This window comes from Passer domesticus, chromosome 2 (genome assembly GCF_036417665.1).
Source record: "Passer domesticus isolate bPasDom1 chromosome 2, bPasDom1.hap1, whole genome shotgun sequence".
Taxonomy (NCBI): Eukaryota; Metazoa; Chordata; class Aves; order Passeriformes; family Passeridae; genus Passer; species Passer domesticus.
The window spans coordinates 16,217,449-16,231,550 of record NC_087475.1 but is presented as its reverse complement, the minus strand read 5'-3'; the positions used below and the strand labels follow the sequence as shown (position 1 = coordinate 16,231,550).

Here is a 14,102-nt window from a genome sequence, read left to right as displayed (position 1 = left end):
CTTCTGGGGTTAAAAACTCAGTTCAAACTACAGCAGCAGATTGATCAGACTGCTAAATGCTATTTTTGAGACAGAAGATGGCTCAGATCCTCTGCTGACTCAAAACCCACATGGCTGATTTCCCCCTACTAAGAAGCTGGCATTAATGTCAGCTTTGGGGAGCAAAGCTGCAACTACTCATTTTTTTCTGTACCCATACTGTAACATACTCAATTGGAAGTATTGCTTTGTACTTTGGGAGAGGCAGAACTGTTTTTCTGCTTCCCATTTTGTCATGAGTATATGGAAGGGTCAAATCCTCACTTAACTCCTAAATCCATATCCACTCAATCAATAAGACCACTGACATTTACTCACTGGAGGAAGAAAAGTGCAAAAGCACATGGAAACCTTAAAGGAGAGGAATGATTGCTCATTATTAAATACAGACAATGTTTACATTAACTGGTAATCTGTCTACACAACTTACTGATTAACACATGTGCTTACCTAACCACTATGTGAAAAAACTGCCCTCAGATAAAATAAAATGTGAATTAAATCTACAGAATTGCTCAAGGGTGTCAAGTGAGAAGCAAATATTTTACCTTAGTAAATGAGAAATGGGATGCCTTGTCTGAATCTCTGAAATGGATCTCTTTGGCCTTTCAAAAAACACATCATGCTGTACATCAGAGTCTGGTGAAACAGAGCCATGCTCGCTGCTGCTACTGCCAGCCTGCTCCCCATGGACTGGCAGTGGCAGGGATGTGTTCCGAGTATAATCTAGGATCAGACAAGGTAAAATGTGTGACAGAACCAGGCCAAAAAGGGCAATGTGCTTCAAACAGCTGTGATCATCTTCACTGATATCAAGACCTCATTTTGCAAAATGGCTGAGGGAGAAGTAACCTTGTTGATAAAAAGCAGTAACACAAAATTCAAAATAATCGAAGAAGCAATAAAAGGTTTTAACAAGTTAACTGCTAAACCCAAAGACAGCACAGATACTCACAGGAAATGCTATTTTGTTACCCTCTTTCACACATACACACAATTCCCCTTGGTCTGGCCCCACCAAGTGGCTCAAATGGACATGAGCAGTTTAAAGAGCCTGAATTGAACCAAGAAGTTCATCTGCTGCTCCACCACAGCTGTGTCTCTCAGCAGAGAACACTCTACTACATGCCCTCCTCACCTTTAGTGAGCATCAAATTGCCCTCCCCATACCTGAGGTATCTGCCTCATTCACATGTGCCCCTGACCTTAGCAAGGACCCTCCTTCTCAGCACTGGCCTGATGGAAATCCCTTGTCCCTTTCCAATTCATCTTAAAAGTACGATTAAAACCAAAACAAAAAACCCAAACCAACTCAGATGTTGAGAGCTTACTGTAATCCTGATTGCCAGCTTGCAGTTGTGTGGCAGGAAAGCTAAAGAAGTTCTCTCAACCCAAGGTGAACATATCCATGGAGCTAAAATATGACAAAAGTTTTTGATGCTTGTCACTACAAATTCTTGGAGGTGACGGAAGGAAGAAAGAGAGCTAGACCTTGAAAATTGTTCAGAAAGCTCTGACAAATTCCATGGCATGACTGATGTTCAAATGGCTGAGGTTAAACAGTCACAGAAATGAAGCAGTGTATGTCACCTCATGAAACCTGGCGCAAGGCATCTCAGTAGGACAGCAAACTGAGAGCTGCTGTCCCAAGTGTAAGGACTGAAAAATAGGGAGAACAATTTGCATTGGGAGTGTGTGTGTGCAGACAGGTGGAAGAAGCAGCAGAACCAATGGCTTTCCCTGTTTTGAAACAGACAGTTCCTTCATATTATTTATTTGGCAGGTCTATATTAAGGTTCCTTATCACTGAGCAAGTGGCTGATATATTTGGGGGGGAGGGAAGAAGAAACATGCTATGTAGATAAAACAAAACAACCCACTGGACAGCTCCTTCAGCACCTTTGTGCCAAATTTCAATGTTATGTATCAAGTTTGAAAATGCTGACCCAAACACCTAATAGACTCACATTTTCAGGTGTCAAACATCTACTCTATGAAACTCAGGCCTCTGAAGTGTATATAATTGTGAATCTAAAATGCAGAACTGCTTTGGAAAGTCTTTGTCAAATGTCACTCTTCTAATTTTAATTTACTACAAATGAGGCATTTATTTCTGGGGAGAGGAAAAACGACCTTGGGAGGTTTCGACAAGCAAAATACAAAATAAGCACTTATTTTCTGGGAATTACTAAATTTAAATATGTATAATCAAAAATCACAGACATTTTTAATAGCTGAGTTCCTGCTGTTTTCCTGGCACAAGAAGTGTGCTTTGTAAAAGAAAGTGCTTAATGATTCCAATCTTTTATATAACACTTAATGATGATGTTGACTTGGATTTGGCTGATAATTCCTTACCTGAAGGTTTGAATGCAATTTTGTTTTTCTTGCCCTTGTTCACTTGCTTCAGGAAAGAATCTCTGAGCAAATCAGATGCTGTAACACGTTTACTAGGATCAGGTTCAAAACAGAGCAAAATAAAGGCTTTTGTTTCAGCAGAGACTGATTCTGGAATTTCAGGATGAATCTTAAACATCCCAACCTGCAAGTAAAACACAAATACTAATTATTTGTATGAAACCAAGGAGACCATGGGCCAAAGCTGTTATAATACAGTCACTCACACTTCTCCTAACTCTTGTAGAAAATAAGTGATCCAGGTCCCACATAAAGCAGTGAAGTGAAAACAAGGTTCTAATCCTGTTTTATTTCATGGCAAACATGGTGTAAATATCCATGTGATATGACATAAATGTCAAGGTAAGGATGTATCTAATCATCTGCTTTCAGGCAATCTTGGTATCTGGGCATTATCAACACCAAGTGCTTCAAATACTCCTCTGACCAGCCACAAACCCCTCCAGCTATTGCACAGGTTTCCCATCACCCCTGCTCAGAGCAGTCTCTCTCAGTTGTGACTCCTCCAGCACATTCATGTCCATAATTTCCTCCTCTAGCACCAACAGCCTGGAGCTACACCTTTTCTGCTCCTGCCACTGACAAATTTCCTTGCACAAATACACACTGACCTTGCCAGACCTTGTCACCATCCCCCCTCTCGGGCCAGATGTCTTCCCGAGTCTTTCAGTGCAATTTAATTGAAAATCATATGATGTCCAAAGGTTTAACAACATCCTTGTTAAATCATTTAAGTAATAACTCTTATTTTAAGTCATTACTTAAAAGAGTCTCTTTTAAGACTCTGTCTTTAAGTAATGAAAAATGTGCTTCTGCACGTTGCTCCCTAGTGATTTTTCCAGCTCCTCACTGCCTTCTTATTCTCTAATGTCAATCTGGCAGAACTGTTTGGAAGCCAGACCTGCATAACCTGTGTGCACTGTATGCACATGTCTGGAGAGATTATGGTTTCTAGTCTCAGCATCTTTACACAAAACACAGCCTGGAGAACAAGCACAAAGATAGTGTCCACAAGGGAGATAGCAGCCCAGCAGTTAAATGCCCTTTGCTTTCAAATAATCTCATTACAGAGCTGCATTAACACACTGTGGCACTATTACAATACTGGTTCAGCTTGAATACAAGCTGAAGAAAAAAATGCTGAGCAGTCATGCTTCTGTTTGAGTGACAGTGCAGTAATAAAATGCTAACAGGGCTTTAAGGCCTTCCAAACCATGACCTGAGCACATTCACGACGCAGTGTCACAAACTGGCAGCACTCTGCTGCCAGGCTTCACTCTTATGCACTAAGCAAAAATCTAAGAAAATTCCAAATCAGGACCAGGAAGTTTGAAATCTTGTCTCTAATCTTAAGCTCTGTTGCTCAAGGCGTCACAACCACCTGCAAATTCTAGGTACTTGGTCTCCACTGAATGCCATTTGTTTGCACTCTTTTCACACAGACACAGATGCACACATTCTGTGCTCATAGAATAAATACCATGCAATGCATACCCAGACAGGACCTATCCAGTTCTTGGTTTACTACAGCCCCTTTTCTCTACTTTGCCCAACTCTTTGGTCATTTGCAATTTCTAAAGCGACTGCACAGGGAGACCTAAACCTTCCCTCTCCTCACCTGCCCTATGCACAACAGAGTGGTCATGTGTGGAGGTGGGGACCTCAAAAGTTCAATATTCCAAGTTTTCCAGACTTCTTTCTACATGTTTGCCCAGCCAGCCTGTTTCAAATCCAGCTTCTAGCTTGCTTACTTTCATTACACAGAGAAAGAACACGTGGTTTGTAATCTATGGTGCCTAGCAAGACACAATTCCCAACAGGTTCCAGCAGAGGCAAGAAACAGGAAACAAAACCAAATGCCTGCCTGCAGTAAATTAACAGAGTCTGCAATAAGAATGCTAAAAACTTCCAATAAACTGCTGAAAAATAAGATGTGTAACTCACTGAGCAGTCACAACTACATGCCAGGTACATAAGGTTAAAAGACACCTGCCTACAGAATTGTATCTGACATTTACAGTGATGTGGAAAATAGTCTCTTTCCACGGCTCCCTCAGGAAGGCTGCAGTAAGCCAAACCACATTCACCCAGGCAGCTTCTTTTGAGGAATGCTACAAGGTGACAGCACCAAGGTGACCTATTATACCATTGAAATAAGCATATCAAAACCCATAATCATCCCTTTTTGCCTTTTATCAGTGGTTCATGGGACAACTCCCAGGCCTAGTATGACATATGACATTATATGTCATGCTGAACTGCAGCCCAGCTTTCTGTACCCTATTGATAAAGACTTGATTTTGCCACCATGGTTGCATTACTGATGATACTAAGCTCACATAGTGGCTTTCAACAAGATATATGAAAAAATTACAACACTGGTAATTTAAAGCAGTTTGCTGAGTTATGGATGGGATATTTTCCCCACTATAAGAATGAGAATTCTCAAGCATAACTGAAAACTTAAGTGCTTTACTAAATGTCTACTGCAAGCCCATGGAAGAACCAAAAATTTTCAGTCTATTTATTTGAAACATCATAGTTGTTACACTCCTGTTAGTTACAGAGCTAGAACGAGTAACTTTTTTAAAACTTTTATTATCTAAACTATCTGAAGGATTTTCAAGTGTTAATTTTTGCATTTGAAACCAGATACACTAAGAGAAAAAATGTAATAGAGACAACAGCTTACTGAGGAGGAAGATAGGACCTGAAGGAGTTGAAATGCAGAGTACAGAGTATTTTACTCCTTTAATACATGCTGGAAATCCTGGAGAGCTATTCCCCTGCCCTTTTCCACCACATCTTCCTGCATCCCTGTAGCAGAGACTGGGTCTTTAAAACATTTTCCTTTGGGAAGGAAGCTTACAAAAATTACTCAAAGGACAGAAATAACTTGTTCGTCATTATTGGGGAGACTGGTTACAAGCAGGAAATCATAACCAAGAGCAGGAGATGAAAAAAAGTAACACAGGGGATATTAGTTTTCATAAGCCTTCACTCAATTTTCAGATTGCTGCTCTGAGTCATGACCTATTTCCAGCACAAAAATAACTGATCACCCCCTAGAGCAATACAACTTAGAGAAGGGGAGGATCTTTCAGCAAGAGTTAAAAACACAGGTCAGACTATGGCTTTGTGCAAAAAAACCCATGCAATACAATGTTATTACCAATAAATATTATGAAATTAAGCTATAATTGACAATTCATCAACTCCAAATATAGCAAAAAAGCTCTATTTACTTTAAACATTGCAGCTTGAGGCTCCCCTAGTTCATGAAATGGAGGTTTGCCTGTTGCCATCTCAATAATGGTACAGCCCAGGGACCAGATGTCAGCTGGAGCACCATATCCTCGTGGTCCTTTATCAATGATTTCTGGAGCCATGTACTGCAAGGTCCCTGGTCAGGACAAAAAGAGCAGTCATATGTACATTCTTCATTCTTATTAAGGAGGATGAACACAACACTCACCAAGCCAAAAATTGTGAAATGCAACCTGTATAGCCAAATACCTTATCTCCCATATCGGCACTGAAAACTAGACAAAAAATTATAACATCTTTTTTATAAACTAACTTTTTGCCCATCCTTTCTAACACAAGTTTCAAATGCTGGAAGTCTATACACGACATAATCCAATAGCTTCCCCAGAAAATAAAATTATATCAAATTTTTGCAGAAACCAACTTTGAAATATTATGCATGGAAGAGATGGCAAAATCTGAGAAGTGACAGATATTCTTAATGAGAATAATTTTTCATATTTTACCCCAATAATGAGAACACTAATGACAGGGAATTTCAAACAGTTAGTTTGAAAAAAAACTAGTTTTGCAAATACAGGGCAATAACTAAGGCAACTCATCATAGTTTGCCTAGAATTTCAGGATGCCTTGGATGTGCTTGGGATTTCTGACATCCAAGGTTAGCAAAAAAAAAAAACCCCAACCAAGCAAAAACCAAACAAACAGAAATCCAACCCAACAAACCAACCGATTAGAATTTCTAAAGTTATACAGATTGACAAAATAAGATCTTGCCTGTAGACAACCTGAGTGTAATACTAGCAATAATACTGATACAGAACAGCACAGTAAAAAATTAAATGAAAGATGGTCAATTTGTTATCACAGTTATTGAACCACTCACCAACACAGCTAATGAGGTCTTTACAGGAAGAGTCCACACCACCACCAGCAGAAACCTCTATATGCTCAGACTGTTGTGAACACTACAGTTCTTTCTCCACCTGAATTTCTATCAGCTCTGTTATGACATCTTTAAATTAAATTATTTTTCTTCTTAGGAATGCAATAAAACTGTACTGCCATAAAGCTGTGAACTATCAAGTAATGGACATATGGTGAAGATAAAAGGGTATCATATGTTCATTGAATGTGACTGCTTCAGAATGAAAGTTCCAGGCACAGCTTTGCCCTCAGGCTGTGTGTCTTGAATGGAGGGATGCCATGTTTAAACCATCAGAAGTCTTGATCTTCAAACCATGTAATTTTATTACATAATGCCTAAAATCTAGGGTTTATGCACTGCATTACAGAACAAAACCAAATTTCTAGAGACCTTTTAAGGTCCTCTGGGTACCTTAAAAGGTCTCTAGAAAGTAAGTTAGTTACCTGTTTACTGATTTAAATCCAAAATGATAACTTAAGTATTTATTCACATGACAAATTACATCTCAACGGCACAAACAGGGCTGAAAATTTGCAAGACAAGAAAGAAGAAGGGCACAAGGAAAGAGTTACCTCCTTTTATTACGGTATGGTGACTTTTCTTAAGATATCATTTCTCCATATATCATCCCTACTGATAATCAGTTGCTAAAAAGTCACTGAGGAGCATGTAAAATACAGGCCAAGAGAATGATAACAAGTAACAATGAGATAATGAGTAAAAACAACTGAGAAAGGTAAGTTACTTCAGAACCTTAATTTTATTTGCATGGCTTCCTTTCCAAGAAAGCTGGAGGAGCTGCAGACATACCACCAGAGACGTAAAGGGAAGTTTTGATTTTCACTTAAGTGAAGTTTATCTCTTGTCTTCCACTCTGAAGCCATCCATGACCAATGGCTTTGTCTGTGTACCATTTACTTAAACTGCAGGCAAGTAAGAGGCTTGTGATATCAGCCTTTGCATGAGGCCATATAACAAGCAAAACCACCACATTACCCACATCCACTGATCAAGAAACTATGTGACCACATATTCATTTTTTAATGTGGAGTTTCCCCTTTTGCTCAGTAATTTTTGTTTTCCCTGAATATTACAAGTCTTTAAAACCTTGTTGTATTGAAAGCTGTTCTGTAACACATCAGCCTAAAATTTTCCTGTAAACTGTTCTTTTTACTGTTGTTATCCAGTTGGTTGGGTTTTATAATTTACACCTCAAAATTGAAAGTGTCCATAATTTTGAGTTTGGTTTTCTGCACTTTTAAACATACATCTAGAAAGTGTGCAAGTCTAAGCTACTAATGCCAAGACTGTTAAATGAAAAAGTTGCTAAATTTAAGTGTTTCCAGATCTAATTGCAACAACCAATTGCTACTTAAGGAACACTTCAAAGAAAAACTTTTACCCCCAAAAAGTAAAATGTAAGAGAGTTAAATTTAAAAAAAAAAAGGTCAAGAAAGCTATCAAGATTATGTTTATGGTGATCACACTCCTATTTACTCTGCCCTGCAAACAGAGACCCAGTAGTGTTTTCATCACTAAGACAATCGAATGCTAAAGCTGTCATGAAAGCCCTTAAACACTCTGCTAGATTAATCTTACCTGTAAAGGTTTCAGTGCATGGATTGATGCCTGCCAGCCGTTTGGAAGTACCAAAATCTGATATCTTGACCACGCCACTGTAGGTGTTCACCAGAACATTGTCCCCCTGTGGTTTGGACAGGAAAGGGAAGGAGTGGAGGGGGTGAGGGTAGAGGAGGAGAGAGGGAAGAAGGGAGGGAGGCAGCAAACAGGGAGGGGGAGATAGAAAAATACAGATTCTCAATCTCAATACTCCTCCAAGTTTGCACCTATCTTTGTAATACACCTTTCTACAAAGGTGTATTTGTAGATACAAAATACACAAAGGTGTATTTCTATTCCAGGAGCACCAAGAGAAGGAGGTGGTTTATGCCTTCCTTTTGTTTTCAGCTTCCATGAAATCCTAGTAAAAATGCTCCTTCAGATTAAAGCAAAACTAACTGAAGATAAAAAGCAAATCAAACAAGACACACAAAAGGAAAAGTTACCTTTATATCTCTGTGTACAATCTGGTTCTCATGGAGATACTTGAGGCCTTCCAGAATCTGCTTGGTGTAAAATTTAATTGTAGGTTCTTTCATTGGGCCCCACTTAGATCTTAAGAGAGCTGAGAGGCTGCCTACAGGAGTTAAAGAAGAAAGTGTATCAAGAGAGTGAATTCCTCAAATTAACACAAAACATGTAAGTCTGGATAATGCCTTTGCTCAACATTCTAATAGAAATGAAAAGCAGTACCTATTATTAAGTCAAATTCTTGCTAGATCACTCATAGCAAATAATTTGCTGCTGCTGTGGACTTATTATTTCTTATTTGCCAGGTCAGATTCTACTCCCACAACAAGAATAAATGTTCTGACAGAGCTGGATCAATCCCCCTCACTTCACTGTAACAACCACTGAGACTACAGCTAGCAGCCATGTAGCCCATAATGAAACAAGGACTAAAGGTAACACTCTGCCATGTTGTACACTGTACTTCATCAACCACAGGTATGGGCAAAGACAAGCTGATTTTCTTGAGGCAGGGTGGGTAGAATCTATATCCGAAAGAGCCTTCTCTTTACAAATATGGCATCAACTTCTGGCAATATTCAGAGACAGGAAAGAAAGCTCCTGAAAAAAATCCCTGAATGGATGTTCAGAGTAGGAGATGGGCCATCTACACCTCCCCAATTCTAATAAAACTAATCTTTAAAGAACACAAATATTTAAATCACGGGGCAAAATAAAGAACAGTTTTACTTATTCAGCACAAAATAAACTAAGTACAGTAGGTCTACTTAAGGCCAGAAAAATTCAGCTAAAGGAACTGACAGCTTTCTAAAGTTTCTTCAAAGAATCTCATGTAAACTGAACAGCTAGTTCCTTTTTAAGACTGACTACAGAGTTTAAAATATCTAAATTGGTTCAGTAATATCTTGCCATTAGCAACTAATCACAGCACACTTTACTGTGCATATATGAACAGGAAAACACCAGCTGACACTGTGAACAAGTGTGGGAAAACAAGTGGAAATGTTGGTATAATTTCATCACATCTGCATGAGTCATGCAGGTCAAAGTGTCTCAGCTGCCAGGTGAGAAGGTCACAAAGACTAAAAAACTAAATAATTTCCCTACATCCCTAAATGCCCTGGATGCATTTAATTACACTTTGAATATTTGTCTGGTCCTTTCTTAAAAAATCTGAACTTTTCCCCCCATTTTTTCTTATTTCTGTTTTTACTTTGCAAATTAAATTAATGCAAAATCTAACACTCATTCTGACACATCCTTGACACTGAAGAGTAAATAGCAAAATGGAGATGGAAACAAGGTAGAGAGGTTACAAAGAGATTTCACATCCTCTGCCTCCAGCAGAGAAGGCTGGAGGAGTGAAACTGGAAATTATAAGCAAGGAATACATCTTGCTTATAATTTCCAGTTTCACTGGAAATGTAATCCACTTAATCTCTAATTTACCTAGGGAATAGCAGTCCTTTGTACACAGCAGTTAAAAAACAGTATTTAATTGTTCTAACACTGCTACTGCTCAAAGAGAAACTTACACTGAAAGCTCCAGTTATCATTCAGACACTTGAGCTCAATGGACCACACAGCTCTAACTCCACTATTTTTTAACACATGAGTATATGAAACCAAGTACTTTTAATTATTTCTCTCTAGGTTTAGAATTATTATAGAAAGGCTAGAAAGGGTAGTATTATAGGGACCTATACTCTTCAAATTTACTCTATGAGAAAAAGGACTTATATAGTTAATATCCCAAAAGAAAAGCACAAACACATTAAGTGCTTATGTAGTGACTTTCAGTCAGTTTGGAGTCCCAAATGCTTTTCCTTTGGCAGACCAAACCCAACATGATACAAACCTCCTGGCACCTGCTCCATAAAAATCTTAATGTACCCATTTTCTGAAACAGATCCAAGATACTGGACAATGTTCCGATGTTTTAAATATTTGTGCAGTGCTATCTCTTCATGAAGAGGTTGAGAATACCTATTAAAAAAAAAAAAAAGAACCAAGGATTATTTCATCATGCAGGAAAAGGTTCTAGGCTATGCTTAAGTGCTAGTTTGACAACAGAATGGATTTTAGGGATACCACTCCAATTCTCAGCAAACATCTTGTCCATGACCTTAAAATGCAGTGTCATTCACTGCCTATTCCAAAAAAGTACAGAGAAAGATCTCAGAGGAAGTCTAGTGGAGAAACATGCCCTCCAAGAATTTATATGTGTGTCTTCTGTATCAATACATAGCACTGTCTTTGACCCCAGACCTCCTCTCATGCTTTTCAACCTCCTCAAAAAGAATACAAATGACATACAACTGCAACCTAAAACAAACGTCTCCTGGAACGTAAGATACACATACAGATTATTAAACGGTCATATTTATTATATATATTTTCCCCCCCAAAAAAAAGTCTTTATTCTCAAAAAGGTACTTTTGGATAGTAGGAGGAAACAGTAATTGAATTTCAGTATATTGGCATTTTATAAACAAACCACAAAGAAACACATGCTAAGAAGAGCTAAATTTTCAAAAACCAACTGCATTTTTCTTCACAGAGTGTATATAACAATGAACTAGGTCTTACCTGCTGTCTCTCTCAGGTATTTCTTTGATGGCTATTCGGACCTGGTTGCTAAGGTCTCTTCCAGCATAAACTATTCCATAAGTACCTTTCCCTAGAACTACCCTTTCACCATTCTCATCATAATCATATTCATACTGCAAGCAGAAAAGATAAAGCAGCACAGAAATTGTTATCACTAACATTTGACATTACAGAGAGCCTTAATGCCAATTTAGCACAGCACAAAGGTGTTGCTGCAGTGCAGCTGTGGGGCAGCAGGTTACCCCCCAGCCTCGTGCTTTACACAACTTGTAAAATTTCCATCTTACTTGCTTTGTAATACCATCTTCCTTAACCAGCTTTGAGAAAGATGCATTTCCAAACAGGGAACATACCAATAAACCAAATTCAATGAAACATTGCTGTCAAAAGAACCTATTCATGTATTGTCTCTAAGAACTGCTGACAGAGCCTTCAGAACATGTAAATATAAGGAACATAACCTAAAATTTTGAAAGCAGTGGTTTAATGAACAGATAAAAGTAACTGGACCATATAGTCACCCCAGGACATCCCCTCTCATGATGAGATTTTTATTATTTTTCCAAAGGGCAGAAAAAATATTCATCTTGTCAACAAAGTGGTTTCCACTGCTGCTGAAACATGTTGGGTCATATTTCCAGCTGAATAACTCAATGCTGGTTCACTGACTTCAGTAAAGTTACACTAATTTACACCACCTCATATAGTGACCTTGTGACAGAACTCTCCTACTCCAAAGGAGGGAATGATGTTTAATGGAAGTGTACCCCAGACACTATATAAAACCAAATTTCTTATGGAAGTTGAGTTGAACAGCATGATTCAAATCAGGAAACTTATAAAGGATGAAAGGAACTAAACAATTTCATAGTCTCAGATATTGTCAGGAGTACACAGATGCCCCCCAGTATCTTCCCACATCCAAGAGGATGTCAAATATGGGAAAACTGCAAGGTACTCTCCGTGGCCTCATGTGATTTCCCTATTAAAAAAACAAACAGCAAAACTTTTTACAATGGCCATAACTACTAACTTTTCTGTCAGTGACTGCTTTTTCTGTGTTGTCCAATGTAACTCTGTGGTACAGAATGCAGCCTTGGAGAAGAATTTCTCTGATGTGCCTTCCCAGTTCACATGGCAGCTCTGCTGCCGCAGAGTCCACACTCCCCCTCTTCACCTCGGCAAGGATGGCAAGTTTCATTCTGCTGTATGGAATGTGCTAAAGGAAACCCGTCTGTCACTTATCCTGACAGCATATTCTGCTCAGTGGAACTAAACTGGAGCACACACAGCTTTAGCACAGCTCCATTTACCACATTTCAGCACTTCATGGTTCACAACATAATCTCATTACACGACAGGCATAACTGACCCAAAACGCCATATGCAAAAATTGCCAGGTTCTTTGGTAGGAGCACATCCAGCTTTCACAGCTATCATATGACACAAAACTGTGCAGAAAAAAGACAGCAGTCACATTGCAGAATTTAGGATTGACAGCAACCCCATCTGCAACACACTGGTATTACGCCAACCCTTTAATTACCATGGAGAAACCTGTGTTCTCCAGTCTGGGTCCCATGATACATCAAAATTGTTGGTATTTAGAGTTCAGTGCTAGTTAGTAGACAGTTTAATAGACTTGTACATACTTGATGTCACTTTACATTTGCCTCTTCTCGTCCCAACAGCTACAAATATTGAATAAACCACTGTTGGCTGCCAAAAACTTGAATAAGTGATCCACTGGCTGTGAAATCCAACCAGTAAACAAGTGTTTATATCTGACCTTCTGTAAGGCAGAGTGTTCTCTAGATTATCCAGTTGGGGTACAGCAGGTATTCTTAAAGTGACAGGAACTTCTTCATATCAATATATGGAAGTGAATACCCCAAGGCTGAAGGAACTGCAACATTCACACTCCTTCAAAATACTTGCTAGCTGTAAAATTAGACTGCAGTTTATACATAAAATATACAACCCATAGCGACAACATGGTCATAAGAATTCTGACTGAAATCAGATTTTCTTGCCCCAGACTTTGCAGGAGGTTATTTCTTCCTCTTCCCCAAATATAAACAACTGCTTTATTAACAGCAAGAACTGTTTTCTTTGTATTAGTGGAGCCCATCAAGACCATATAAAGCTGCATTTTCCTCATTGTCACTTCTTAAATGTAAGATCTCAAGCTGCAGTTAAGTGTCTTTCTTCATTTATATACTAAACTAATTATTTCTCCCCTTCAGAAGTCCTGATCTCTGTTTCATTGTCATAACCTAAGACAGTAAGAACAAGGTGACAACTGTGAAAACTTCTAGATAGGTAGAATGATATAGCTCAAAGATTTAGAATTAATTTCTGTAGTCATATCTCCACATATCATGCATTCATGCAGGATTACTTCCTGTTGTACACTGTCAAGTGATTTTTTCAGTTTAGTTTTTAAAAGGCTCAAGCCACGATGAGCTCACCTCCTCTGAGAGACTGTTACACAGCCGAACAGACTGCTGTGTGGAGATAGCCCTGCTATTAGCTGAGTACATAATTATGTAACATACAGATCTGCAGCTATAGTTAATACCCCGAAGCTGTGTCAAGACCACAGATGGTTGTATTAAACTGGGCTTAACAGATGTGTGTATTTGTCCTTTCCGCTTGAGGAAAGAATTCTGTGGCCAAACAAACTGCAGTGCAAAAACTCATCTTTCCCACTATATGAGACTACATTTAGCAGTACAGCAGAGAGTTA

The 14,102-nt window shown here is 38.7% G+C and overlaps 1 protein-coding gene across 13 annotated transcripts in view; it reads right to left on the bottom strand.

The window, feature by feature from the left end:
• Positions 1-14,102, bottom strand: part of MAP3K15 (mitogen-activated protein kinase kinase kinase 15) — an 80,618-nt gene that overhangs the window by 6,424 nt on the left and 60,092 nt on the right. For all 13 annotated transcript variants that reach the window (XM_064407532.1, XM_064407533.1, XM_064407542.1 and 10 more), the window contains 7 exons: positions 11,333-11,466; positions 10,602-10,729; positions 8,719-8,849; positions 8,252-8,357; positions 5,703-5,860; positions 2,398-2,581; positions 588-765 (listed from right to left, as the gene is read on the bottom strand). In XM_064407532.1, coding sequence (XP_064263602.1) covers positions 588-765; positions 2,398-2,581; positions 5,703-5,860; positions 8,252-8,357; positions 8,719-8,849; positions 10,602-10,729; positions 11,333-11,466 — 1,019 coding nt within the window. The remainder of the gene's footprint in view (positions 1-587; positions 766-2,397; positions 2,582-5,702; positions 5,861-8,251; positions 8,358-8,718; positions 8,850-10,601; positions 10,730-11,332; positions 11,467-14,102) is intronic.